This window comes from Crocodylus siamensis, chromosome 7, assembly GCF_052110815.1.
Source record: "Crocodylus siamensis isolate JL-2025a chromosome 7, ASM5211081v1, whole genome shotgun sequence".
In the NCBI taxonomy this organism is placed as follows: Eukaryota; Metazoa; Chordata; order Crocodylia; family Crocodylidae; genus Crocodylus; species Crocodylus siamensis.
Genome location: NC_143401.1, coordinates 57,475,792 through 57,502,342, shown reverse-complemented (window position 1 = coordinate 57,502,342; position 26,551 = coordinate 57,475,792). Strand labels below are relative to the sequence as shown.

The following is a 26,551-nucleotide window of genomic DNA, read 5'->3' as shown; positions in this document are numbered from 1 at the left end:
AAACTCCAGGAAGGCCGATTTAGACTAGACATAAGGAAAAAGTTCTTTACAGTGTATGTGTCCAGGGTCTGGAACAGATTCTCCCCAGAGGTGGTGCAAGCACCTACTCTGGACTCTTTCAGAAAACATCTGGATATTTTTCTTGCTGGGCTCACTTAATCCCAGCTGACTTCCTGCCTATGATGGGGGCGCTGGATTAGATCTCACAAGGTCCCGTCCAGCCCCTAATGTCTGTGAATTCTGTGAAATTGTGTCAGCTGTTTTAGAATTATATAAAAACAAAAACTGGTTTTTTTCCACATTAACAAAAACAAAATGTCAGATAAACACCATTTTTGAGAGAGCGCAAAATCTAAGAATAACTTCCCCTTTTAAAGCACAAGTAGAACATAAAATTAAATTCTGGGCACCCCCCAAAAATACCCCATGTAGACTAGGATGAGACGGTGGTAAAAATCCCTGAGTTCTGTATTTATGCAGTCACGGCAGAGCTGTATTGGCAGAATAGTGCAGTGGGGAGAGCTTAGCACATTTGGGGAAAAGCAAACTGGCAGAACTTATCTAAGCAATTCTTAAATATTGTATGTAAGCTGATGAAGTGCTCTGGCTGCTCAAATGAAGGTGAAGTGGGGATCAAAGGGTAGAGTTTTGTTTCAAGTCAGATCTTCTAATAAAGACTACTACATTCTTTTTTAGATTTAATCTTTAAGATTTTTGTCTCGGAGACGGACAAGATTCTTTAGGTGAATCTGATATCTTTTATTAGACCAAATTAAATAGTTGGAAAAAAAAATTTTAAGCAAGCTTTTGGGTTTAAAAACCCTTTGTCAGGCTGAGGAAGTTTCTGCAGTTGGTGTGTGCTCTTCCTGGATGGAATGAAAAGTAAAGAAGCCAGAGGCTGGGCTGGTATGCGTGCAAGGCAGTCAGTGAAGATGTAAATTGAGGAGTCAGTGGGTAAGAGACAGGCTGGGTGCAGGGAGAAGGGAGATGAATGTAGCTGTTAAATAGTGGAGAGGTACCTGGGGACTTAAATGTCAGGCAGGTTATTATGTGTCATAAATCCAGTGTCTATATTTTGTCCATTATATTTAATATCCAGGAGGTTGATGAAATGAAGTTCATAGGCTCATCTCTGAGAAGTGTTTTGTAAGTTTCCTTTGAGGATTAGAACTGAGAGATTGGACAGAGTGGTTTTCTTGTGAGAAATGTGCCCCCACAGGTAATTGGGTATTCTTGTCTTTGATGGATTTCCGGTGTGCGTTCGTTCTGGTGCGCAGTTGTTGTCTGGTCTCTCCTGTATATTTTCCATCAGGGCGTTTGGTGCATTGGATGAGATATATTACATTTATGGAGATGTAGCTGTAAGAATCAGGAATACTGATGGCTCTGTTATGGGGTGTAGTAATTGTGGGGGGTGGTGGAGATGTGTTGGCAGGTTTTGCATTTCTTGTCATGGCATGGTCTGGATCCATTTGGTGTGTTCTGGGCCTGAGGAAGTTTGCGTCTGGTGATGAAGTTAGCGAGGTTCGATTTGAAGGCTAGGATAGGTGGTTCTGGGAAGATCTCTTTAAGAAGAGAGTCTCTTTCTAGTATGGGTTACAATTGTTTGAGGATTTTCTATATGAGTTTGAGGGAGTGGTGACATGTCATAACCAGCGGTGGACAATTTGTGAGGGGGTTTTCTTCTGTGCTGGAGCAATTCTTCAAGCGGCATCCGGGTGGCTCTTTCAAACATGCAATCTGTCTCTCTGGAGGAGTGTCCTTGTTGGGTGAAAACCTTTCTAAGATTGGTGAGGTGGCAATCCCAGGTGTTCTCCTCAGGGCAAATTCAGTGGTGTGTGAGGATTTGGCTGTATATCACAGCTTTTTTGGTGTGTTTAGGGTGATTGCTGGCTCTGTGCAGATATGTATGTTGGTCTGTGGGTTTCTTGTATAACATGGTCTGTATTTTGCCATTCTGGAAACTGATCATAATGTGAGATGTTGGTGCTGAAGTATTCAAGAAATAGTCGGATGGAGGGATAGTGATTGTTGAATTTCTGATGGAACTCAATCAAAGATTGCAGGTTTTCAGTCCAAATGATGAAAATGTCATCGATATATCTTAAGTATAGCAAGGGTTTGATGGTGCAGTCCTTGAGGAATTCTTCTTCCATGTGGCTCATAAAAAGGTTGGCATACTGTAGGGCCATTTTGTCTCAGAGAGGTTGGCATACTGTAGGGCCTTAGTCTCAGAGAGACTTCTATATGCAAAAGAGTTTTATGTAGAAGAAGTGAACCGCCAGATACTTTTGTATCTATCTTCCCCTCCTCCCCGTGAGTATGAGATCTAGTGCAACTGCAGTGGCAGTTCAAAATTGCATGCTTTTCATTTTAATGTCTGGAAGTCATGTCAACTTTTTGAATCCCTTGTGGTTTAACCCAATACATTGATATTACACAAGACTCTTATTTTGTCTCCACTGACTTGCCTGTTCCAGTGTTATCTCAGGCTTTACTCTTTCTGTAATCTAGCTCCCTTAAGTTAAAGGTAATTATTAGATTTTCATGGAAAATTATTATGCGATGAACTATGTATATATATATGTGAGAGAGAGAGAGAGAGAAAGACTAGAAGAAAATAAGAACTCCTTGGGTGCGTCTGCATGTTTATTTAATGTGCTTTAGGTAATGCGCATTAAATCTATCATCTCCATTGTGAGGTACTAGAAACAGGTGTATTAGCCTATTTTAATGCTTTTTAGCTTAAGAGAACAGATTTTATGATGCTTTAATGCATATCAAAATAGACTAATATCCATTAAAGTGCATGTATAGACATGCCCCTTATGTCCTGTTTCCCAGTTTTCTGTACTTTTTGTCTTTTTTGGTTTACATAATGAACAACGTCTAGGAAGCTAAGACATGAGCAATTATTTACCCCTTTACTAAAATTTAAAAAAAAATCTGAACCAAACAAAAACATTAAGCATGTTCACTTTCATATTCAAAAGGAAACAATTTTACCAGATTGCTTTTGATATTGGTAAGAACAAAAGTGGTAGAAACTGTGATATGCAAGGCTGAGATGGATGGATAGCCTGATTTTTTTTTTTTTTTTTTAATTTGAGTGCCTCTACATGTCTCCTAAAAGCAACAATAAAGAGTTTTTGAAGAGAGGTGAACAGCATGGGCCTGACTTCAGACTAACATGGCTATCATGGGAGCGGTAGTTTCTTTATCCTGGGGCACAGATAATATTTTTGGCAACTTTGTTGATTTCAGGTAATTAGGTAGAAGGATCCTCATACATGATTACATTAAAAGAAAAACAGCAAATTATTTTCACCAAAGTTATCAGTAATTTTAGAGCAAAGTATCTTCTACTGATTTGTTAACAGTCATCAATAACGAAAGATATTTTTTATTTCTGTTGAATCAAACTGTTTCAACTGGGTTAATGTGTTTGATTTAAATCCCTAATCGTTTTTGTTAAAAAGAACGAGGGACAGACTGGAGGAGATAATCATTTTAATTTCCTTTTGAGTTTTCTAGATAGGAATTACAGGAACTTCTATTGTAAATGGGCACAGGTTTAGTATTTAGAAAAAAAACAAATGAAATTCCATAACCTTGCACTTGAGATTCCATAACCTTGATGCTAGTATTGCTCCCTGCTCTTTTGTTTATAACTTTCAACATTTACAGAAGAAACAGCTGTTCCCAGTTCCTTTACTGTAGAGAGAGAGTGTGCATATAGTACCTACTGTTATTTTCATGGATCTCACACCTTTTAGGTGCTACAGCCACTCATCCATTTCACTGCCTACTCTGTGTCGGGGTAAACCGAACAGAATGAATCGGGCCCCAAGGTCACGGTGGGCCGGGGTGGCAATCAGATATGGACAGGTGGGATTATTGGCGTGGAGTCAGGAGATATGGACCCATAGTGGATTTGAACAAAGATGAATTTATTTAACTTACGCTTTAGGTGTAGGCAGCGATGTCTTCAGTTACAGTATTAACAACAGAGAACAACGAAGGGGTCTGTTGGCCCACGAGGTTCCCCGACAGGGCAAGCCTGTCGGATAAGTCCCAGGGCTGGTCAACAGCTGAGAAACAGGGTAAACAGACAAACAGAACTGTAACACGTAGGTCAATAACCGGGGTTGTGACGCCAGTCCAGTGGACAAACGGATGGTCGATGATGAAAGTCGAGGTCGAAAGCCAAGTAAGTAGAGTCGCATCGAGGTACCGAGGGTGATCCGGAGGCGAAGTCAAGGCCAAAGCGAAAACAGTCCAGTAACCGGAGAATCGTCAGTATAAGGAGAATCCAAATCGTAGTCAAGGATGGCGAGAACTTAATCAAAAGCTGAAGAATCAAAGCCGCAATCACTATCAGTTAAGGACACAGAGTGCCAAATCGAGGGAGGAGATCAATAGGCCTAAAGGCCTGACTGAGAGACAGTCCCTGGAGCACCAGCCTCTGTCTCCAGCTAACACGTTCTCCCCCCCGAGGGAGGGGCTCACTGAACTTTTATCTAAATTTAATGGCCAATCAGAACGCTCTCCACAGAGAAATTTCTAGTCAGATTACCTCATGTCAGGTTCTAACTGAGCATGCTCTCACATGCTCAGTCAGACACAATCTGAGCATGTGTCTGTGGGGAAAGTAGGTCAACAATGATTGACAGGTCCGCAGGTCACCCAGGGGGCAAGGGCTGGGTGAGCCGTGGAACTTTCCACTCACAGAGTCCAATATGCATGTCAGTCTCAATCTTCTGTGTTGGCAGCATCTAAAATTTTGCTCTGACACTCTGCAGTAATTTCATGTCACTAAACTTCCATACCAGTCAGAGCACCTTACATTGTAACCACATTTAGTGGAAAGAGAATTTTTTGGCCAAATCTCTTCATTTCACATTTTACTAAACTATTTGTACAGTACTGCTGTATCTTTATCCTGATAGATCACTAACTTACTTTGACTTCACCGTATACCTAAAATAACAGGTGCCTTATGCCATGTTGCTGCTTTCTTAAAGAGCCTAAAGTGAAATCCTTTCAGTGTCATGATGTTGGGGGGGGGGGAGTTGGAGACAAATTTAACCTACCATAGCCTATTAAATCTTGTGAATCTAACCTTTTCTTTTTTCATCATAAAAATTGTACGGAGAATTGTATCTCAATCATCTGAACAGTGTCTTTAGAGTTCAAATAATTTCCCTACAATTAGATTAAACAAATTGACTGCATACATGTTCCTCCCTTCTTCAAGAAAGGGAGAAAAGTGGATCTGGCTAACTATAGGCCCATCAGCCTGACTTCTATCCTGGGGAAGGTCTTAGAAAAGTTTATTAAAGAGGCCATCCTTAATGGACTGGCCAACGCCGACATCCTAAGGGATAGCTGGCACGGGTTTGTTGTGGGTAGGTCTTGCTTGACCAATCTCATTTCCTTCTACTACCAGGTGAACTATCACCTGGACAAGGGAGAAGAGATTGATGTCATATATCTTGACTTGAAAAAAAGCCTTCAATCTGGTATCCCATGATCACCTCTTGGCAAAACTGGCCAGTTGTGGCCTTGGGTCCACCATGATCCGCTGGCTGGGAAATTGGCTCCATGGTGGGACCCAGAGGGTTGTAATTGATGGCAGTCACTCATCGTGGTGCCCTGTGACCAGTGGGGTCCCCCAAGGCTCTGTCCTTGGACCCATATTGTTCAACATCTTCATTAATGATGTTAAGATTGGAGTCAGGAGCGGACTGGCCAAGTTCGCCAATGACACCAAACTTTGGGGCAAAGCATCCATGCCAGAAGACAGGCGGGTGATCCAGGCTGACCTGGACAGGCTCAGCAAATGGGCGGATGAGAACCTGATGGTGTTTAACACCGAAAAATGCGAGGTTCTCCACCTTGGGAGGAAAAACCTACAGCATCCTTATAGGCTCAGCAGTGCTACGCTGGCTAGCACTACGGAAGAAAGAGACTTGGGGGTCATCATTGACCACAGGATGAACATGAGCCTGCAATGCAATGCTGTGGTTACTAAAGCAACCAAAATGCTGGCGTGCATCCATAGATGCTTCTCAAGCAAATCCCGAGACGTCTTTCTCCCCTTGTACTTGGCCTTGGTGAGGCCACAGCTGGAGTACTGTGTCCAGTTTTGGACTCCACAATTCAAAAAGGATGTGGAGAAGCTTGAGAGAGTCCAGAGAAGAGCCATGCGCATGATCAGAGGTCAGGAAAACAGATCTTACGATGACAGGCTGAGAGCCATGGGGCTCTTTAGCCTGGAAAAGCACAGGCTCGGGTGATCTGATGGCCACCTATAAGTTTATGAGGGTGACCACCAGTTTCTGGGGGAACATTTGTTCACCAGAGCGCCCCAAGGGATGACGAGGTCGAACGGTCATAAACTACTGCGAGACCATTTCAGGCTGGACATAAGGAAGAATTTCTTTACTATCTGAGCACCCAGGGTCTGGAACAGCCTGCCATTGGAGGTGGTTCAAGCACCTACACTGAACACCTTCAAGAGACGATTGGATGCTTATCTTGTTGGGATCCTATGACCGCAGCTGACTTCCTGCCCTTTGGGCGGGGGGCTGGACTCAGTGATCTTCCAAGGTCCCTTCCAGCCCTAATGTCTATGAAATCTATGTGAGCTGACTTCTGAAGCATGGTCTGTTTTTTAGGTTGATTGGTGAAAGCCGGGCCTGACACCTTTTTCATTTTAGTTTTGGCATCTGCTTTCACTACATATAGGGAAAAGAATCCTTTTCACCCCCAGGACTGCCTTCATGTCCTGAACACTAAGGTCTTCTACACCCTTACAGGAGTCTCCACAATCTCCTTTTAATTGTTTTAAAAAAAATCATGACCTAGTTTTTGCAAGTTGCCTTAAAAAACAAACAAACAACTATTGGTTATCAAAGTATATAAAGAATGCACATCATGGAATATGTGAAAGGGTGTAGTTACATATTATAGTTAGCACTTGCTAACTATAAGGAATGTTAGTTGGTATTAATGTTAGTACATGCTGTGAGCAGTCACCCATTAAGAATTAATATTTTCTCTAGCATGCATTGCTCCGACTTGCCACTGGAGTGTTGGCGAGCCGGGATGTAGCTAGGAGATGCCAAGATTGCTCCATGACTGTCCCACTTGCTGGTTCACCAGTGGCAGAATAAGCCAGTGGGGTAGAGAGAAGGGGAGAGGAAGGCAGGTGCCCCCTGATACCACCCCAGTTGCCCCATGTTGTCCCTCTTAGATTGTCCCCATGCTGCTCAGATCATCCCCTTGCTGCCCCAGCTTGCTTTGATCATTTCCCCCACTGCCCTCCTGCTGCTCCATGCTCCTCAGACTGGCTCCCAACTTCCTGCTCTGGCTGCCGGCACTGTGCCCAGGTCAGGGAAGATCCTCTTCTGCTCTAGGGCCTACATGAAAGGGCTCTCCCTCCCTCCCTTCTCCCAGACTCCCTGTAGCCCCCCCTTACCCCCTACCCACACACACTCAGTTCCAGCCCACACCACCCCTGCACACCTAGGTCCAGCCCATGCCACCCTGATGGGAGCCATGGCTGCCCATTCACCTGCTAGCCATCACAGAGACTGACCAGCAGCTTCCCACCCACCCCTGCCCCTCCTTCGCTTTCTCTCTCTCCTTCTCCCATCCTTCTTCCCACACTCCTTTCCCCCCTCTCCTCCTTTTCCCTCTCACCTGCAGCTGTTTGATTGTCCCCACTGTCAATCTGGGAGAATAGGTAGTCTACCTGGGAGCAGTGCCTCCTGGGATAATGGAAGACTAAATTGTTTTATCTCAGTGATGCAGCATGAAGTTAAGGTAACTGAAACTGGTAGCAGATTTTAAAGATAATCCTCATCTGAAATGGTGTAACTTTAAGATGCTTAGAGGGCACTTAGCACTTGTGATAATCAACACCTTAAAGCTCATTAACATGTTAAGTGTCCTTAATACAGTCTAAATGTAATATGTAACTTCATGGAGTCTCAGAAAAGGCTAGTGAGAATGTGGCTAAATTGATTCCAGTGGAGAGCTGGATCACAGTAAAGTGCTGAACCTTCAATGGAATCCATTTATCAACTACACTTGGATGCACCTTCCAAATAGATCTATGCTATTAAAGTGCAGTTGCCTATATGTTTTGCTTCCTCTATTACCTTCAGTCATTTCTGTAATTTAAACTACTGATTTTGGCTCCTGGATCAGCCTCAAATGCCACTTTGTGCAGTAGAGGAAAAAGAACATTTTTTTCAAAGGAATGGATGAACAGGGAGTTTTCATGTTTCATTATTACAGTATTACAATGGAGGTTAAGTGAAATTTCACTGCAGTGTGTGGACATGACAGCTACCTTTCATTCAGGATAAATGTAAGAAGTAAAAAAGCTTTTTAAGACAGCTGAAACAATAGGAACTACTGACAAAATGGTACAAAGGTACAAAGCCACTCAGAAACTGAACAGTGTGAACAAAGGGGTTTGGGGAAATATTGTTTGTTGGGGAGTTCATGCATGCATTGCAGGTATCCACAGACACAAAACTAATGAAAGGCACAGCAGTGGAAGACCAGCCATCACTTTAATTTCCTTTCTTCCTGTTCTAGTCTGAAATGAAGTGCCTCTTGTCTGCAGCTAATCTTGCTTTATTCCTGATAACTGCATACAGGGACTGTGAATACAGTTACCAAGTTGTTTCATATAAATAAATCAAATTAGATTTTTGTGCAGATGATTGAGAATTTCTCTTTAGTCTCTGCTAGAAGGGTATTGTACCTAAGTTACAGCCATTCCATACCTCCTTCCTTTATGATAAGATTTTATTGCAGCTGCACACTAAATTTTTGTCCATGATAACTTCAGAGTTTCACATTAACCAGGTTATCCAGTTACCTGTATTTTTCCCCAAACCTTATTCCAGAAATAAGGAAACACATTTTCATTCCCTTGATGTTATAAGGGTACTAAAATAGTCTTGTGTTTACATGGAACAAAATCTTTCAAACCAGTTCTTAGTTTGTTGTCTTCGCAGTTTGCATTTTAGAAATACTCATAGTGGACCTTAAATTGTACCCATCTCTGTTGGATTCCCCTCTGATATTCCCCTGTGTTAAAGCCCAGCCATCTTTTGGAAACAGCTCTATTATGGACCTATGCGGGGTGCCAGTCTGAGAGTCCATTCACAGTTGCTCTAGGCTTTGTGCACAAGTATAGGCATACTGGATATTTTTGAGCTGTTGAGCAGTGTGCCTTCTTCCATTATCTGATCCCCTTCCCCTCTGCTTCACATTCATGGTTGGCTCCATGTTAGAGAAAAAAAGAACATCAGTTAGTTTTGTACAGCCCAGTGTTTCCTCATTAAGTACAGAAAGATACCTTGGGTGCATACACGACCCAAAGGGATCCCTCTGGCAGTATCTCTGGGCCTAGTGACCTGAAGTGAATATATGCAATAAATCTCAAAGAATTCTGGTGACTGAACTGGTTAAGTGCCTTCTGTTTTTACCTAAATCATGAAACAACTCCTTGGCAAGCTTGTAGGCCTGTAATTAGATCTTTAAAGAAATTGTGACTCCATAAGAAAATTATCAAAATGTATTTATAATTTCAAAATAAGTCCCATAGTTACTTCTGGCCTTGCTAAAACACCTTCATGGATCAAGTTACTGGTATCTTGGGCACTGTTACTGTAGAGATTACAATTTATTTGGAAACACCAGCTGAATATACTCATTTTGCCATTTTATCTTCATAACTGTTGAAAATGCATTATTTTTTTATAACTACCCCATTTTTAGAATTCTGCCCCTCTAGATCAGATAGAGAGGAACTTTTTAACATGACATGATGATTCATCACAGTCAGGGACACATTCAAAGATCGTGGGTAAAGCGGTGAGACAGAAACTTGAACTCTGATTTGAGCAGATATAGGTTTACTTAGGTTGTCTGGATAGGCGAGTTTCTGAAACTCTCTTGGACACTCCAGCACTAATGCAGTTCTACTGGCATTAGCAGTGGTGTGATGATTAATTCAGGGTGTGAGAGTGAGAGAGAGAGAATATAAATGGATGTGCTTGTAGCAAGTCTCTGGTTCTTTGTTGTGCACTGGTCATATTCTTGTCACTGGGGAGCATGGTATTACATTTGTCTTTCAATGCATCTCTTCATTGAGTCTTCCATGTGCAATCCTGATTTTTCTTATTCATTTAGGCTCTACCTACTTTTACTGTCTCCCCCCCTTGCTCCCTTCCCTTATCTCAAAATGTATTTATCACTTTTAACCATATGTCAAAATATTCTCTCTATTTTAGGGACTGACATTTGAAGAAGTGGAAAATTTCTTTACTTTTCTGAAGAATATAAATGATGTCGACACCGCTTTGAGCTTTTACCACATGGCTGGTGCTTCTCTTGATAAAGGTATTAAACACTTATGAGCTTGATAGTTTGTTTGGTTTTTTTCCCCTCTGTTGGGAATACTATGAAAGGAAGATGTTCAAACTCAACACTGTTCAGCAAGCCTATTCTGTCAGATAAAAATTACACTAAAATCATGTTTCCTTTCTTGTAATGAAAAGGCTTTAACTTTCAACTCTGTGTGGATAAATAGATTTCATGTCTTGTACTTGCTCTGTTATGTATAAAGAAAAACTTATACTGAAATTTGCAGCCTGAACAGACACACAGGCTCTCCAAGCATCACTAACAGGCTTTTCACTAATGATACAATTCAACTCCAGCATGTGGAGGTAGCCTAACCTAGTGCATATATATTAGACCATGAGAGACCATATTTCTGTTCCCAGGTTCTGCTACCAGTCTGTTAAGAAAACTTGGACAAATCTCATTGTCATCCTATGCCTCCATTTCCCCATAATGATACTTATTTCTTTTAGTGTAAGGCACCTTTAGATCCACTAATGAAAAGTAGTAGGTTTTGTTTCTGTGTTTCCTCTTCATGTATTTATTCCTTACCTAAAATATAGCACAACTTCTGTAGTAGTGGCTCAGTAGATTTGTTTGTTCAAGACAGGTTACAGGGGTGGGCAGATGAGAATACGATGGGATTCAACACTGACAAGTCCAAGGTGCTGCACCTGGGGAGGAAGAACCAGCAGCAGACCTACAGGCTGGGGAACTCCCTTCTCATCAGCACAGAGGCAGAAAAGGATCTTGGAGTCGTCATTGATGCCAAGATGAACATGGGCCGGCAGTGTGGGGATGTAGTCAGGAAGGCCAACCACACCTTGTCACGCATCCACAAATGCATCTCTAGCAGGTCCAGGGAGGTGATACTCCCCCTCTGTGTGGCACTGGTCAGGCTGTAGCTGGAGTACTGCGTCCAGTTCTGGGCGCCGCACTTCAGGAGGGATGTGGACAGCATGGAGAGGGTCCAGAGGAGGGCCACTCGCATGATCAGGGGGCAGCAGGGCAGGCCCTACCAGGAGAGGCTACGGGACCTGATCCTGCTCAGCCTCCACAAGAGAAGGCTGAGGGGGATCTAGTGGCCTGTTACAAACTAGTCATAGGGGACCAGCGGGCACTGGGGGAGTCCCTGTTCCCCCAAGCACTGCCAGGAGTGACCAGGAATAATGGTCAGAAGCTGTCAGAGGGTAGATTCAGACTAGATATCAGGAGGCACTACTTCACTGTCAGGGTGGCTAGGATCTGGAACCAACTTCCAAGCAAGGTGGTGCTGGCTCCTACCCTGGGGGTCTTTAAGAGGAGGCTAGATGAACACCTTGCTGGGGTGGTTTGACCCCAGTAATCTTTCCTGCCATGGCAGGGGGTCAGACTTGATGATCTGCTCAGGTCCCTCCCCTCAGCTTGTGGCCATTGTTCCTGGTGACTCCAAGGGGGGCCCCGGTGAACAGACTTTCCCCGAGTCCCTGCTGGTGGCCCCTGATAAGGTTGTAGGCAGCCGCAAGATCCGCCCTCAGTCTCCTCTTGCGGAGACTGAAGAGATTCAGGTCCATCATCCTCTTCTCATAGGGCTGGCCACAGAGGTCCCCAACTATACGAGTGGCCCTCCTCTGGACTCTCTCCAGGTTCTCCACGTCCTTCTTAAAGTGCAGCGCCCAGAACTGGACGTAGTACTCCAGCTGCAGCCTGACCAGCACCGCAGAGGGGGAGCAAGACCTCTCTGGACCTGTTAGGGACGCCCCTGTTGATGCAGGACAGGGTGCGGTTGGCTCTGCCTATTGCTTTGTCGCATTGGCAACTCATATTCATCCTGAAGTCAGTCCTGACTCCAAGATCCCTCTCTGCCTCTGTGCTGCTGAGAGGGTCAGCCCCTAACCTATAACCATAATGCTAGTTCTCTCTCCCCATGTGCAGCACCCTGCACTTGTCCTTGTTGAACCACATCCTGTTCAGGTCCGCCCACTTCTCTAACCTATCCAGGTCTGCCTGGATGTGGTCCCTGCCTGCCGGTATATTCACTTTACCCCACAGCTTGGTGTCATCAGCGAACTTGAACAGGGTGCTCTCCACACCCTCGTCCAGGTCGCTAATGAAGACGTTGAACAGCACCGACTGAAGGACTGAGCCCTGGGGGACTGCTGCCCACACCCTCCCAGGTTGACATTGACCCATCCACCACCACCCTCTGGGTGCACCCCTGGAGCCAGTTTGCCACCCACGTGACTGTGCATTCATCAGTGCAGCAGTCCCTCAGCTTGCCCACCAGAATTGGGTGGGACAGTGTGTCGAAGGCCTTTGGAAGTCCAAGAAGATGGACTTGTATGTTCAACTTCATTGGAGTTGAAGATCCAGAGCAACTATTTTCTGATCTGTCATGGAACAAATATTTGTGGATTGTCTTATAAGCACGAAAAAGTACGTGAACTCGATTTAATTTAAAATTAGTTAATTCAGCTTCTAATAGGACCACAAACATCACTTGAAACAGGTTAGAAATTAGGAAAAGTACATGCCATGACATTCCTCTGTTTTGGAAGGTGTCACATACAGGTTAGATAAACAGGTATTGTATATATTTAAGTTTAGCTATAATGGCTTTGTTTATTTCAGTCTACTTTCCATATCATCAGGTATACAAGGCAGAGGTTAGTCATTGCCAGCAATTCAGTCCTTGGGCAATTTCTCTTAATCTGCACAAGTGATCACCTTACAGACTGATAGCTCCAGTCCTTACTATGCTGAAAAGGGTCTGTGTGGGTCATGCTTTCTTCCGTTTGCATTGGAGCTGCCAACACAGGGCTTATTTGGGAACCCTGTTATCAGCATATTGAGAATGTAGCCAAGGCAAATCCACTTTCTTGCCTGCATTCTTTGCATGCCTTTTGGCAGTTGTGACTGCTCCAAAATCTCAATATGCTTTACTCTGTCTGACCACTTTCTTCTGGATATCTCAGGCATCTACAGTGAAAGTTACTTGTCTTCCCTGGGTAGACTGGTGGTAGCATTGTGCTTAATACATCACAACTAAAGATTTGTAGCTTAGTACTTATGCTGGTTGTATTAGATTTCTAGACTGGGGGTTACTTCTGAAAAGAGTACTTGCCTTATCCACTTGAGCCATTATACTGAAAACAGAGTCATCAAAGTTATGAAAGGTGCTGCCCATGTAAGCAGAATCATCATCCCCCAGCTTGGCATAGCTCTACTGGCTAAAGCCCAAGTGTAAGCACAGCTATGCCAGCCAGAAATACTGTCTTGTCAGCCTATCTTTTATTATTTTGGGAATTGAAATATAATGTATCATGCAAGGCACTCTTTTGCCAGTATAGCTATACTTACTATTGCTGCCAAAACACAGCATGTTGCACCTATCCCAAAGCCTGCAGAGTCTTGACCACAAGGCCTTCATGCAGAAAGTTCAGAAATATTCTGTGGGATCAGGAGGAGGAGTATACTACAGATTTTTCTTCCTTGAGCATCTGGATTTTAAATAATATATTTTTTACTTTCTTTGTTCTGTACTGCACTGCTGAAAGAAGTGTTTGTGCCTTTGCCAAGTATTTCCCATATCATCCTGCAGGACACGACATGTCATGTCCAGAGACAGTGTTTGAAATGACCATAATGTGGGTCCTATGTAATCCTGAAGCTAGCGGTTCTCAACTTTTTCAGATTCAAGACACCCCTCAGAAGATGCCAGCTCTTAGTTTACACTTATATTTTGACTACAGAAAAACAATAGACCAATTATCCTGTTTCAGAGAACTCACAAAGATCACAGGAGGTGAGAATAGTTTTGACACAGTGGATTCTTGTTTGCAGTCTCTCAGTTTATTCTGTCAATCATGTGTAGGTGTTTACATACCTACCAGTGCTAATACTATGTGGCATCTTCGGAAGGATCTCACAGAACTCTAGGGTGCTGTAGCATCCTGGTTGAGAATCACTGCCTGAAGTGAATGAGTTTATGCTTTACATCAGGGTCCTCCAATTTTTGGTGCATTGTAAACCACAAAATTTTCCACAGATTCAGGTAAGTTTTAAAATCTGGAGAACCACAGTGGATAACTACAAACATAAGCAATATTACCATTTCAATATTAAGTTGGGATTAACTCAAAACAAATGTTAATGCTGTTCCCAAATATTTAGTGTGGCAATTTGTTTGTGTTTTTATATATAGATGGGCTTAAAGGGGAAAAGCTAGAGAGTCAGATAACTGGATAAAGTACTACTGAAGTTTGTCCCAAAGATGTATGGAAAATGTCTGGAGTGAAAGTGTCCTCTTCTGTTTTCAGCAAAGTTAGCAAGCAGCATAAAATTTTTGAGGGTAAAGTATGTATTGGCAGCAATAGGTAAGCATGTTTATGCCCACATTATCTGCAAGTTGCATGCTTTGCAGAAGTGTGTTATCCAAGCAAAAGCATCAAATTGACAAAGTATAAAACAAGTTTTGCTATATGCCCTTTCCAGTTGCTAAATTTGCCTAAGGTTGCTTATTCTGATGACAAACCAAACTTAAACAATGCTTCATCTGAATGCCAGAAGGATTTAGAATCATTTGAATATTAAAATTAAAATATAATAAGTATCTATATTCCTTTATATCCTAAATAAATTGTTCCTAACTTAATGTGGCAAACTGGCCCACTAGTATTATTGTGGAAGTGGTATTAAACTGAAATGGGAGAAGGGAAAATAATCAGCATAAAATAGCTAAAGCGACCATATGTTTCATTGATCTTTTTTTTCTTTCTTTCTTTTCTTTAAATTAAGCTAGACCATGTTTTAAAGTGAAAACTATATTAATGAACCATAGAATAGTGCATGAATTTGCTTACTCAAAGCTTTGTTTTCCAGAAGTTCAATGGCAGCAAATTATTTTAAATCATAAACAAATCATATTTAGAAAGTGGATCAAGCCAGTGATTCCAGGAGTGGAGCCCAGAAGCTGCATGTACTTATTTACCACTGAGAAAAGATGTGAATTGTGCTTTCTTACGGTCATCTGCTTCCCTGTTCTCAATAGGCTTCACTGTGCTGCATAGATAAACCCTAAATGACGTATAGCAACAAACAGGATGGAAGAATAGGAAGGACAGGAACTACAGGAATAAAACTGAGGATGCCTAGGCTGGTAACCTATGTAGCTTAGGAAGTTTCTGTAGAAATTCCCCTTTTCCCCTGCCCTGCAAACAATTAAAGAGGAAGATTTAAGGAGGAATTTTTAGAGTGTGAGTGTTTCAAGCAGCAACTTAAGAAGAATAGAGAGAGCAGTTCAGACATGGAAGCTGTGCAGAAAAAATACAGACATGAATAGGAGGAGAAGATAAAGGGGGCTTGTGGATTGGGTTGAGCAAAGGGTAGGAGAGAGGTGAGTGATGAATAAAACAAGCACAGAAAGAAAGGCATAGGTTGAGATATGCAGGCTTTCAAGGCAAAATCCAATCTTAAATTTGACATGGAAGAAAAGGGATCATGGGCTGAGTGACAACAGGAGAGATGAGACTTGCAGCTGCATTCTGATTACATTGGAGATAGATTAAGCAAGTATCTGTGAGGTGTGTGGTGTATTTTGGGGTGGGGCTGAGAGCCTGAGATTAAGAGAGAGTGTGTGAATTTTAAACTCATGTCCATATGGCATGGTGCAGTTGTTCATTTGTTTTGGGGGGTTTTGTTTTGTTTTTTGAGCTGAACTGATATTTCCTTTGGATTCTATTTCCTCCCTAGATCTTGCTGCATAGTTGTTCTTTAATGCCTCTGCCCATTTAGGCTTGTGTTCCTGCTCCTTGCAAGTATCTTGCACCACACCTTCCATGCAGCTAGTGTAGAGTTTTCCTGAGCCTTTCCTTTGTGTCTAAGCTTCTTCATTCTAAACTATTGTATGAGCAAGATTGGCTTGACCTGAAACAGGGCATTGAGTCACACATGTGTGTCCTGTAATAGAGACATTCTGTTTCCAAGTGATGGGGCAACAAAGTAAATGAAAATAATTTTAAGATTAAATGGTTACAGTTTGCAAGAGAAAAAGAAGTAAACTTTTTAATTTATGCAGCCTTAAAATGAAACAGCTCAGCAGCTGGGAGGATATACTTGTTTATGAAAAAGTATATGATTAGGAAAGCAGTCTTAGTAAATTTTGACTGGAGCATGGTGCTACATACACACCAATACCTAGAAAAAGGTGATACCATTTGCTTGATGTCCTGAAAGTATAAACTGATAGGGAAGACTCCATTATTATAGAGGACAGTGGTCTGTAAAGTTTTAAAAACTAAACAATAACCTCTAAAGCTCCTATAAATGAACAGTTCATAGAACATTTTAGAATATGTTTCAGTTTAGAAAGAATTCATCATATATCATAATTTCTGCACTTCCTTTATTTATTATGAAGAGTATCTATATCAAAACCATGAATCAGGTCTGTGTTTGGCCTGATGTAATTTTTTTTCCTGAAACATTATCTGTTTCATTTTTTGTGTTCTGCTGTCATGCTACTTTTGATATCTTAGCAACTTCTACTTGGCAACAGTGATGTGTTCAAGTATGGCTAATAATAAGAAAAATAAAAATTAGGCCTGTGGATTGATCACAGTTGACGCAAACGATTAACGCATTACTCGGTTCTTGTGTTAATTTTTTTAAAGTGTTAATTGCACACATGGTTGTGGAGCCTGCTCCTGGGCTCTTCTGTGCCTCCTCCAGGCCATCCAGTCAGTAAGCAGTGGCAGCACGGAGGACCGCAGGACATCCCAGGTGTAGGCTCTGGATGGCTGCAGCAAGTGGGGGGGTGTTGGGGGGCATGCAGACACATTCGAGCAGCCACAGCCTGCACACTGTATGTAGAGCATTAGTGCGCTGGTAGGTCTGTGGAGGAAGAGGGGTGAGGGAGCAGAGCAAGGCCCCCATGAAGAGGGAGGGAGAGGGACAGGCGCTGGGGTGAATGGGGCCCCCAAGGACAGGGCAGGTCATGGGACAGAGCCATGGGAGGCTCATGCAGGAAAGCAGGGGGGCCATGTCTCCCCGCTACTGCATGCAACCCTGGGGGAAGGATAAGGAGGGATGGGAAGCATGTGCCCCCTGGATTTGTATGTGGAGTAAAGGTGGGCTGCCCACTGGTTTGGGGCTCTGTGCTAAGCTGTATTTGCCTCAGGAGCCGCACAATACCATGTTGTGCCTCCCGCCACCAGGCAGGTGGGAGATGCGCAGCCAGCACGCAGCTTCTGGGGCAGACAGCTGGGCACAGAGCCTCAACCCTCAGCGGGCAGCTTGTCCTTGCCTCATGCACATATTCGGGGGGCACTTGCCTGCCCCAGGGGTGCACAGAGCAGCAGGGAGCCACGCTCCCCTGTGCCCTTGAATGAGACTCCTGTAGCTCCTTTGCAAGACCCGCCCCTGCCCCTGCCCCACTCCTTCCATCACTGTGGTGACCTCAGTCTGCACCCTCTGTCCCTTCCCTCTCCCCTCACCCTTTCTCCTCCACAGACTTACCTGCTGGGTACCATCTGTGTCTGCCCCTTGCTCCCAAGCCACAGCTCCCCCCAGCCCTGCTGTTGCCCTGCTGTTGCCCCTCACTCCTGACCCACAGTACCCTGCATCCTGCCAGAGTGCACGGGAACCCCCCCCCAAGCTTCAAACCCCACACACAGACCCACACCCCACCCCATACCCACCCCCAACCGTACAAAGTACCTCCATAATTGAGTTGTTTCTGCACATAATTTGGGGTTTTAGCTGTGTGATATAAAATTGCAACTAATTATGACCAATTTTTTTAATCATGCAACTAATCTTGATCAAATTTTTTAATCATTTGACAGCCCTAATAAAAAATACATTGCATTTGGGATTGGTTTATTTTGGGTTTTTTTAATACTGTTTTATAGGAAAATTTGTTTTGTAATACACATGATGATAAGCTGTAGATATGTTATTCAAGAACTTATATGAGGGTATTTCAGAATGTAATGGCTGTTTCAAACTAAAACCATTTTGTGTGCAGTGGGTGGGAAACTACATTGCAGTGGGGAACACTGATGATGGCATTGATGTGGTCCAGTAAATTATCATTGCACACAAAATGGTTTTGTTTTGAAATGGCTGTTACTTTTAGAAATACCCTCATGGTATTTGGTTGATGTCTTTTTTTTATTACAAATATTTGTATCCATATTTGCAGTAGTATTCTTATTTTAATAAATAACTGGGCCAGAGCAAAGTTAAATGCTTTTGTATGTAAATTTAGGAAGCTAAATAAAGGATCTTATTGTGGGAGCATCTGTGCCTCCTGAATTTCAGTGAGCTGTGTAAGTGAGCACCACCTCTGAAAACTGGGTAGCTTTCATTTAGGTGCCATAGTTCAGGTACGTGAGTTTGAAAATGTTTGCCTTGCTGTCAGTTATTTAATAAATTGGGATTTGTAGGTCCATCAGTGTTTTGTGCAGAAATGGATACTTCAGAAGATAAATAAAAACTGTATAAAATAAAATGCAGTGTTTGAAGCAATGCTTTGCCAAATGTGGGTTTTTGAGGAATGGAAGTATCAAGACCTTAAATGTGTTATCTCACACTTGAACCATCAGGCAAACATCTTTTAGGTGAAAAGGCCAATTCTGCATGATACTACTGGAACAAATTGTTCCTTGTATGAAGATTGCAATTCTGAAACTGCCCATTAAGTGTGACTGTTAAGGTTTGACAGTCTAATTTTATCAGAGCTATCACCTTGCCTAACTCCCGTCTAGAAAGGCATTCATCCCAATTAAAGCATGCCTTGTAGCTGATGAATTTTACAATGGGTTTCACAATGCCATACTTTCTTTTCCTTTGGGTGATATGGCATGTTTAGAACAAACTTAAACTGACAGTTCCTCAGAAGTGAGAGATGGTATCAGTTCATTCTGACCCTAAGGCCCCTGGCACTCATTCATTTAATGACCTGATGGGATGGGATCTGCGATCAGATCCCAGCCATGTTATTACTACTTGCCAGTGTAGGGGGAACCTGAGATTGTAATCCTGGGCTCCCCTTACACCAGCAAGTTGAAAGAGGAGCGTGCACTGGTCCAATAAAGCTGACAGTCACCTGATTATCACCTGGCTCCTGGGACCCTACCGGAGACATGAACCAGCTCCAGTGCAGTCTGGGGCCTGGCTGACAAATTATTGTTAGCCCTGGACCTGGACCACACCAGAATGGTTAGAGTCCCCAGTGCAGTCTGGAGACTGGAGCTGAAAATTAGCTAATGGTTGGCCCCTAGTGATTTGAGACTGGGATAGTCTGGGCTGGGCCAACAGTCAGCTGAATGTCAAAACCCTGTTCCCAGCAGCTCTGGCTGGGCTGCTGGATGCAAGGGATCACAAGCATCCAGCATCATGGAGGGAGCCAAAGGACTTCGCTCACTGGGGACTTTCAGTTCCACCAAGAACCTCTGATTCCCTATACCTGACAGCCCAGCCAAAGCTGCCAGGTGTTGGGTTTAAAGTCCCAAGCAGGAAAGCTGCCCCAGCAGTACTCCTTAAAATTCTCTGTGTGCTAAGACCCAAGGTATGGGGCCCAGGACATCTCCCCAACTGCCCATGCCACACACTGAAACAGTGCCTACAGCTGGGAAGCAGGGAGCTTCCAGGTGCTGCTTCCACAAACGCCATGAGAACTTAAAAATGCAGCTGAGGCTTCCAGCTGAACTCTTGCTTTTCAAAGGCTACTGAGCCCAAGATCAGGAAGACACCTCCTGATGTTAGGCTTACTGTGCCTTCCTCGTCCCCCTCTACCTGTGGGGAACTGGATGGGATGCCAGGTCCAGGACTCTATGCCGCTTAGGTAGGGGACAGCTCTGTCCCAATCTCAATATGCTACATATTCATTTTCTAGCCTGATGGAAAAAACAAGTCACAAGGATATTTTTACATTATATGTGGAATATCCTTGTGGCTCATTTGCTGCATTATTTCACCATAAATTGACTTTGACGGCTGGCAAAGTTACTATTTATGGTGTGATTAACACCTTAATTGCATCTTAAATATAATATGTGGCAGGGATCTAAGAGATTTGTTTTCTATAAGTGTGGAGGAAGAGAAGTGTTTCCCATTGGGGTCTGTGTGGTCCTATTTTCAATGCCTGATTTTAGGAAACAGTGTTGTTCTGTAAAAATGAATAGAGTGCTGTCATTATTTATTGGGAAATAGAATTTTTTAGGGATTTTTGGTGAGGATTTTTTAAATGGCTTACTATATTTTAATTATCTTTATATATTCAACTATTTTAGCTTAAAGTAAAAACAGATTTGTTTAGTATATAACAAACTCAGCCATTGTTAATGAATAGAATTAAGTATATTTATGGGTAAAAAGTAGGTCTGCAATACTGTGATACATTGTTTTAATTAGTATTTTGAAAGTTAAAAGCCTAGGTCATTTCATATTCTGATTTCTCACTCTAGGCCAATGGAGGAAAGTAGTACTATCATTGAGGAGTACTACTCGAAGGGCTCCTTAGGTGGAAAGCTACCTCTTGGGTTGATGAGAAGTTAACTAGCTAAATAAGTTAACAAGAGATGCTAGTGGAGTTCAGAGGAAGTCTGAGTTCTCCATGAAACAGATGGTTGCCATGGCATGGAACTTTAAGGGGAAAGGTTAATTAGGGAAACTTTAAGTAGTCCTTGAAGGAAAGATTTCCTCTTATAGAAAAATAACTCACATGTATACTGAATTATAGGTATTTTAACAATGGAAGAAATAATATATGTTCAAATAACTTATTAAGATAAATGCTTATATTTAGAGGAAATACTTGATTAAAGTCCAGAAAGAAAATGCATTTGCTTTGTAGTTGCTGCTTATAATGCTGAGCAGCAGGTTCGAATCTTGTCCAGAGATGTTTGTACAGCAAATTGCATTAAGTAGTTCTGATCATTTGAATAAATCCAGGGGCAAACACTGGCATTTATTTGAAAATATTAAAAGGCACATTGAAGTAGTGTGTTATGAATAAAAATGTTTCAAGGAAGTATTAGAAATAGATTCCAAAGTATAAACTTAAAACAAATGAGAAATGGCTTAGACTAGCTGAATTTTCAATTAAAAGACTGACTCAGCAGATGCTGCACTTCCAAAACCCTGAATTTGGAAATGTGTGCTGTAAGAGTAAAGATCTTCCAAAGAGAACCTGTGTCGTTTCCTCACATTAAAGTTCCAGGGAGTCTTGAAAGTTAATTTCCATTTTAAAAGACAATATACTGTTCTTGGGGTGGGCCATATGCATCAAAGCAGTGAGTAAAACTGTTTATGGATTTCTTACGTTCCTTTAGAACAGTAAAACCATTAGCTCTTACAAACAGACAAATTTAAAAGAAAATAAGCTAAAGCAATGCTCAATTTGTGGCCCACAGGCTAGGTCTAGTCTGGGTCCCCATGGATCTAGAAATTTAGTGGTAGAGGGGAGATGACAGCATTAATTGCCACACTCTTGCTGCCAAAATTGTGGATCCCCATGGGGAGCCCCATGGGTTGGGTAATGTAAAGGCCAGCACACAGATGAATCTGGGCACATAGGGTTGGGCTAGCACATGGCTAGATCTGGGTACAGCAGAACAGTGTTTCTCAGCCTTTTAAGTAGCAAGAACCCCCTAACTTCTGAAAAATTTAATAAGTACCCCAACACTCAGTTTTCCAGGGGATTTTATATTTACAGACTAATGTGTCCTATATGTTGGAAGAAAGGCTGTGTATATAAGGCCGTGATATGACAGATGTCTGATCTGGTGTGGATAGGATTGCTACCTTTTACACCAGGGGTGCACAATTCAAGTATGTACCTGGGCTAGAAGTGATGTTGCCTAAAGCTGGGAGGGCTGAACACCAAATTATTACTGAGGAATTTAATTTTTTGCCATAGTTTTGAGAGGAAAAGCAGGCGAGAGAGAGAGTGGTGGGGTACCCATGTACCACCTGCCTGTGTCTCGTGTAGGTTGGGTAAAGAATTTCCATCATTTAAGAAAGTCTGAGAAAAACAAAAAGATGTCTTGCTGACAATAGCAAAAGAACATATGCATCAATAAAGTAATGTTTGGCACAAAGGGACATAAAACTTGTGCAGTTGAATTAATAAAATAGGATGCAATTATTGACTATAGTCTGTACAAATTACAGCTTTAAAAACCCTGACCATGAAAAGCAAATAAATTCACGTAGAGTAAAAATGAAGATAAATCAAATAATGTACCATAGCATTTAAGGAGGGGAGGAGAGAGAGAGAATGAAAACTCAGCAGAATAGGTTTGACTGATAATTATAGAAATCTCATTCTGGAATTTTTATTGGGTTGTAACAAGTAATACGGTCAGTAAGATGAACATTAAATGAGAGCTACAAGAAGTGGATTTCATAATAGTTTATTGACTTCCTTCTATAAAACAAAGTGAAATTTGATGCTAAGAAAGCTCATGTCCCAAGCTGAACCTTGGAAGAAAGAGCAATTCTTTTCTTCATAATATATTACTTCCATGTAGCCAAACGGGAGCTCAGTGTCTTCGAAAAATCAGTCTGTTTATTCAGGGATCTGAGCCTGGGTTTAGATTTGTATGTAGCTTCATTTAAAAAATGTTGACTTCTCTTTTTTTCTATATTAAGTCTGCATTATATTGATGATGTAGCAGTGCATCCTGTTGTTATTTTCTTATGTGGGCGGCGGCAATCCCTTGATTCAAGGATCCTACCATGGCTCATTAATGGGTCTTGATGTGATGTAAGTGTCCAATCCTTGAGCCACAGATCTGTCTGCAAAAGTTTCAGGTCTTTCCACAGGGGAGAGTAGGCCATAGGCCAGGATTTCTCTCCTTTTCATTTCTTTCTATTCAGGAATTAGTTGTCCTGAATTAAGATTGTCCCCAAGACCTGTGGTGGTTAGCATATTATGACATGCCATTGTTTCTAAGAAGGTGCTAATCTTATTAAAATAATGTTGGTAATGAATATGGTCATATCAAGTGGTCAGGGAAAAGGTTAATAGTTCCCAGTTAAAGAGCAAAAATGTTTCTCTGCAGACGGTAGTTTATTATACAGTAAATTAACAAATAGCCCCCAGGTGATAGCACAAGCATGTCCTATAATTACTTTGTCATTTGCTCTTAGAAATTTGAAATGTTCAACTTTTTTAAAGAATAATCATTCTCTAAACTGCTTAAAATACTTCCATTAATGATCCCCAAAATCATGCCTGATCCCAAACTACTTAAATGATGGCATACTCCTAAAGTATTTGGCCATAACCCCTTTGTCTGGCTGCATTGAAATAGTAATCAGTTAACAGTTAGCCAAGCCCATCTTGTTCCGCATACTTTATTATGATAGTAGCTTTTGCAGATTCTGTCAGTCTTCTTGCCATTGACTTGCTAGTCTACAAAATAATTTAATTATTGTTAAGATCATTTTTCATAGTTTCATAGTTAGTAGGGTTGGAAAGGGACCTGAGAAGATTATCAAGTCCGACCCCCTGCCATGGCAGGAAAGAGTACTGGCGTCAAATGACCCCAGCAAGGTAATTGTCAAGCCTTGTCTTAAAGACCCCCAGGGTAGGAGCCAGCACCACTTTGCTTGGAAGTTGGTTCCAGATCCTAGCCGCCCTGACAGTGAAGTAGCGCCTCCTGATGTCTAATCTGAATTTACCCTTTGCCAGCTCGTGACCGTTATTCCTAGTCGCTCCTGGTAGTGCTCGGGGGAGCAGGGACTCCCCCAATGCCTGCTGGTCCCCCCGACTAGTTTGTAACAGGCCACTAGATCCCACCTCAGCCTTCTCTTGTGGAGGGTGAACAGGATCAGGTCCTGTAGCCTCTCCTCGTAGGGCCTGCCCTGCGGCCCCCTGATCATGCAAGTGGCCCTCCTCTGGACCCTCTTCATGTTGTCCACATCCCTCTTGAAGTGTGGCGCCCAGAACTGGACGCAATACTCCAGCTGTGGACTGACCAGTGCCGCATAGAGGGGGAGAATCACCTCCTTGGACCTGCTTCAGATGCATCTGTGCATGCATGACAAGGTGCGGTTGGCCTTCCTGACTGCATCCCCACACTGCCGGCCCATGTTCATTTTGGCATCAATAATGACTCCAAGATCCTTTTCTGCTTCTGCACTGACGAGAAGGGAGTTCCCCAGTAGATATGGTGCTGGTTCTTCCTCCCCAGGTGCATCACCTTGCGCGTCAGTGTTGAATTCCATCCTATTCTCATCCGCTCACCCCTGTAACCTGTCTAGGTCTGATTGCAGCCTATTCCTTCCTTCTAACGTGCTCACATCCCCCCACATCTTAGTGTCTTCAGCAAATCTGAACAGGGTGCTTTTTACCTCCTTGTCCAAGTCTCTGATGAAGATGTTGAACAGTGTGGGCCCAAGGACCGAGCCCTGCAGAGCCCCACTGCCCACATCCCTCCAGGTCGAAAATGACCCATCCACCACCACTCTCTGGGTGCGGCCCTCCAGCCAGTTGGCAACCCATTTGACTGTGTAGGTGTCAACACCACAGTCCCCCAGTTTCTTAATGAGAACGGGGTGAGAGACAGTTTCAAAGGCCTTCCGAAAGTCCAGAAAGACTATGTCCACTGCTACCCCTGCATCTAAGGATTTGGTGACCTGGTCGTAGAAGGCCACCAGGTTGGCCTGGCAGGACCTGCCTCTAATGAACCCATGTTGGTTGCCCCTAAGCATAACCTCCCCTGCTGGCCCCTCGTGGACATGTTCAAGAATAATTTTCTCAAAAAGCTTACCCAGGATCGAGGTAAAACTAACTGGCCTATAGTTCCCTGGGTCTTCCTTCCTCCCTTTTTTGAAGATGGGAACCACATTGGCCCTCTTCCAGTCCTCTGGCACCACACCAGAGCACCACGAGTGCTTGTAAATCCATGCCAGGGGTCCCACAATGACCTCAGCTAATTCCCTCAGCACTCTGGGGTGGAGATTGTCCAGACCAGCTAATTTAAATGCATCCAGTCCCTCCAGAAGTTCCCTGACTAGATCCTTCCTGACCCTTGGCCTAGGTGCACCTCCCCTGGGGCCTGAGAGGGGCCCTGTGTGGGGCTGATCTGGTCCCTGCTCAGGAAAATGGAGGCAAAGAAGTCGTTAAATAGGTTAGCTTTGTCATCTGGTGTGACGACCAAATTTCCTAGAGTGTCTTGCAGGGGCCCCACGTTACCCAGTACCTTCTTTTTGTCCCCTATGTATTTAAAAAAGGACTTCTTGTTGTCCTTGATCCAGGAAGCTAGTCCCAGTTCCATCTCTGTCTTGGCCTTCCTGACTGCCCCCCTGCATCCCTGAGCAACTGCAGTATAATCCTCCCTGGTGATGGCCCCTCCCTTCCATTGGGTTACGCCTCCCTTTTAGCTAGAAGACATTCCTGGATGCTTTTGGTGAGCCATGGGGGCTTTTGTGCCCTCCTGCTCCCCTTGATCCGTGTCAGGATTACCCCCATTTGGGCTTGGAGGATCATCTCCTTAAGGAGCAACCACTCTTCTTGGACATCTGGCTCCCCTCCAGGACCTCAGTGCTTCCCCGACTATTCTCCTTAGCTCATTGAAGTCCGCCCTCCTGAAATCTAGGGCAGCTGCCTTGCTGCAGGCCTTTGCCACCTTGCGCTGGATGGTGAATTCCATCAGGCGATGATCACTATCACCTAGGTGGTCGAGCACCCGCAGCCCCCTCACCAGGTTGTCACCAGTGGCCAGCACCAGGTCCAACAAGGCATCTCCCCTAGTGGGGCTGTGCACCTCCTGGCTAGGAACCTACATTCTGGCTAGGAACCTACATGAGCAGTCAGACCTGGCTGATTTTATAACTTGAGAACTTACTGTAATTATAAAATATTCAGCGATATGGTCTTTTAGTGATTATAGGACTACTGTAGATCCAAAGCATAACTCAGTAAATTTATTCTTCTGTCACACTGCATAAATTGCAAAAGAATACTATTCGGGGGTCATATTGGCAGAAAAAATGACTAATACTCAAACTCCATCAATCCCTTAGTAGCAGAATACTTAGCAGTTTGGGGCTTTTAATTTTTTTACTATACAACTTTAAAATTAACCCCCCTCACTTAGAATTAACTAGTTCACCTCTCTTGGAGATG

The 26,551-nt window shown here is 43.1% G+C and overlaps 1 protein-coding gene across 4 annotated transcripts in view; it reads left to right on the top strand.

Annotated features, from left to right (window-relative positions):
* Nucleotides 1-26,551, top strand: part of MICU1 (mitochondrial calcium uptake 1) — a 243,587-nt gene that overhangs the window by 196,547 nt on the left and 20,489 nt on the right. For all 4 annotated transcript variants that reach the window (XM_090058755.1, XM_090058756.1, XM_090058757.1 and 1 more), the window contains one exon: nt 10,320-10,428. In XM_090058755.1, coding sequence (XP_089914881.1) covers nt 10,320-10,428 — 109 coding nt within the window. The remainder of the gene's footprint in view (nt 1-10,319; nt 10,429-26,551) is intronic.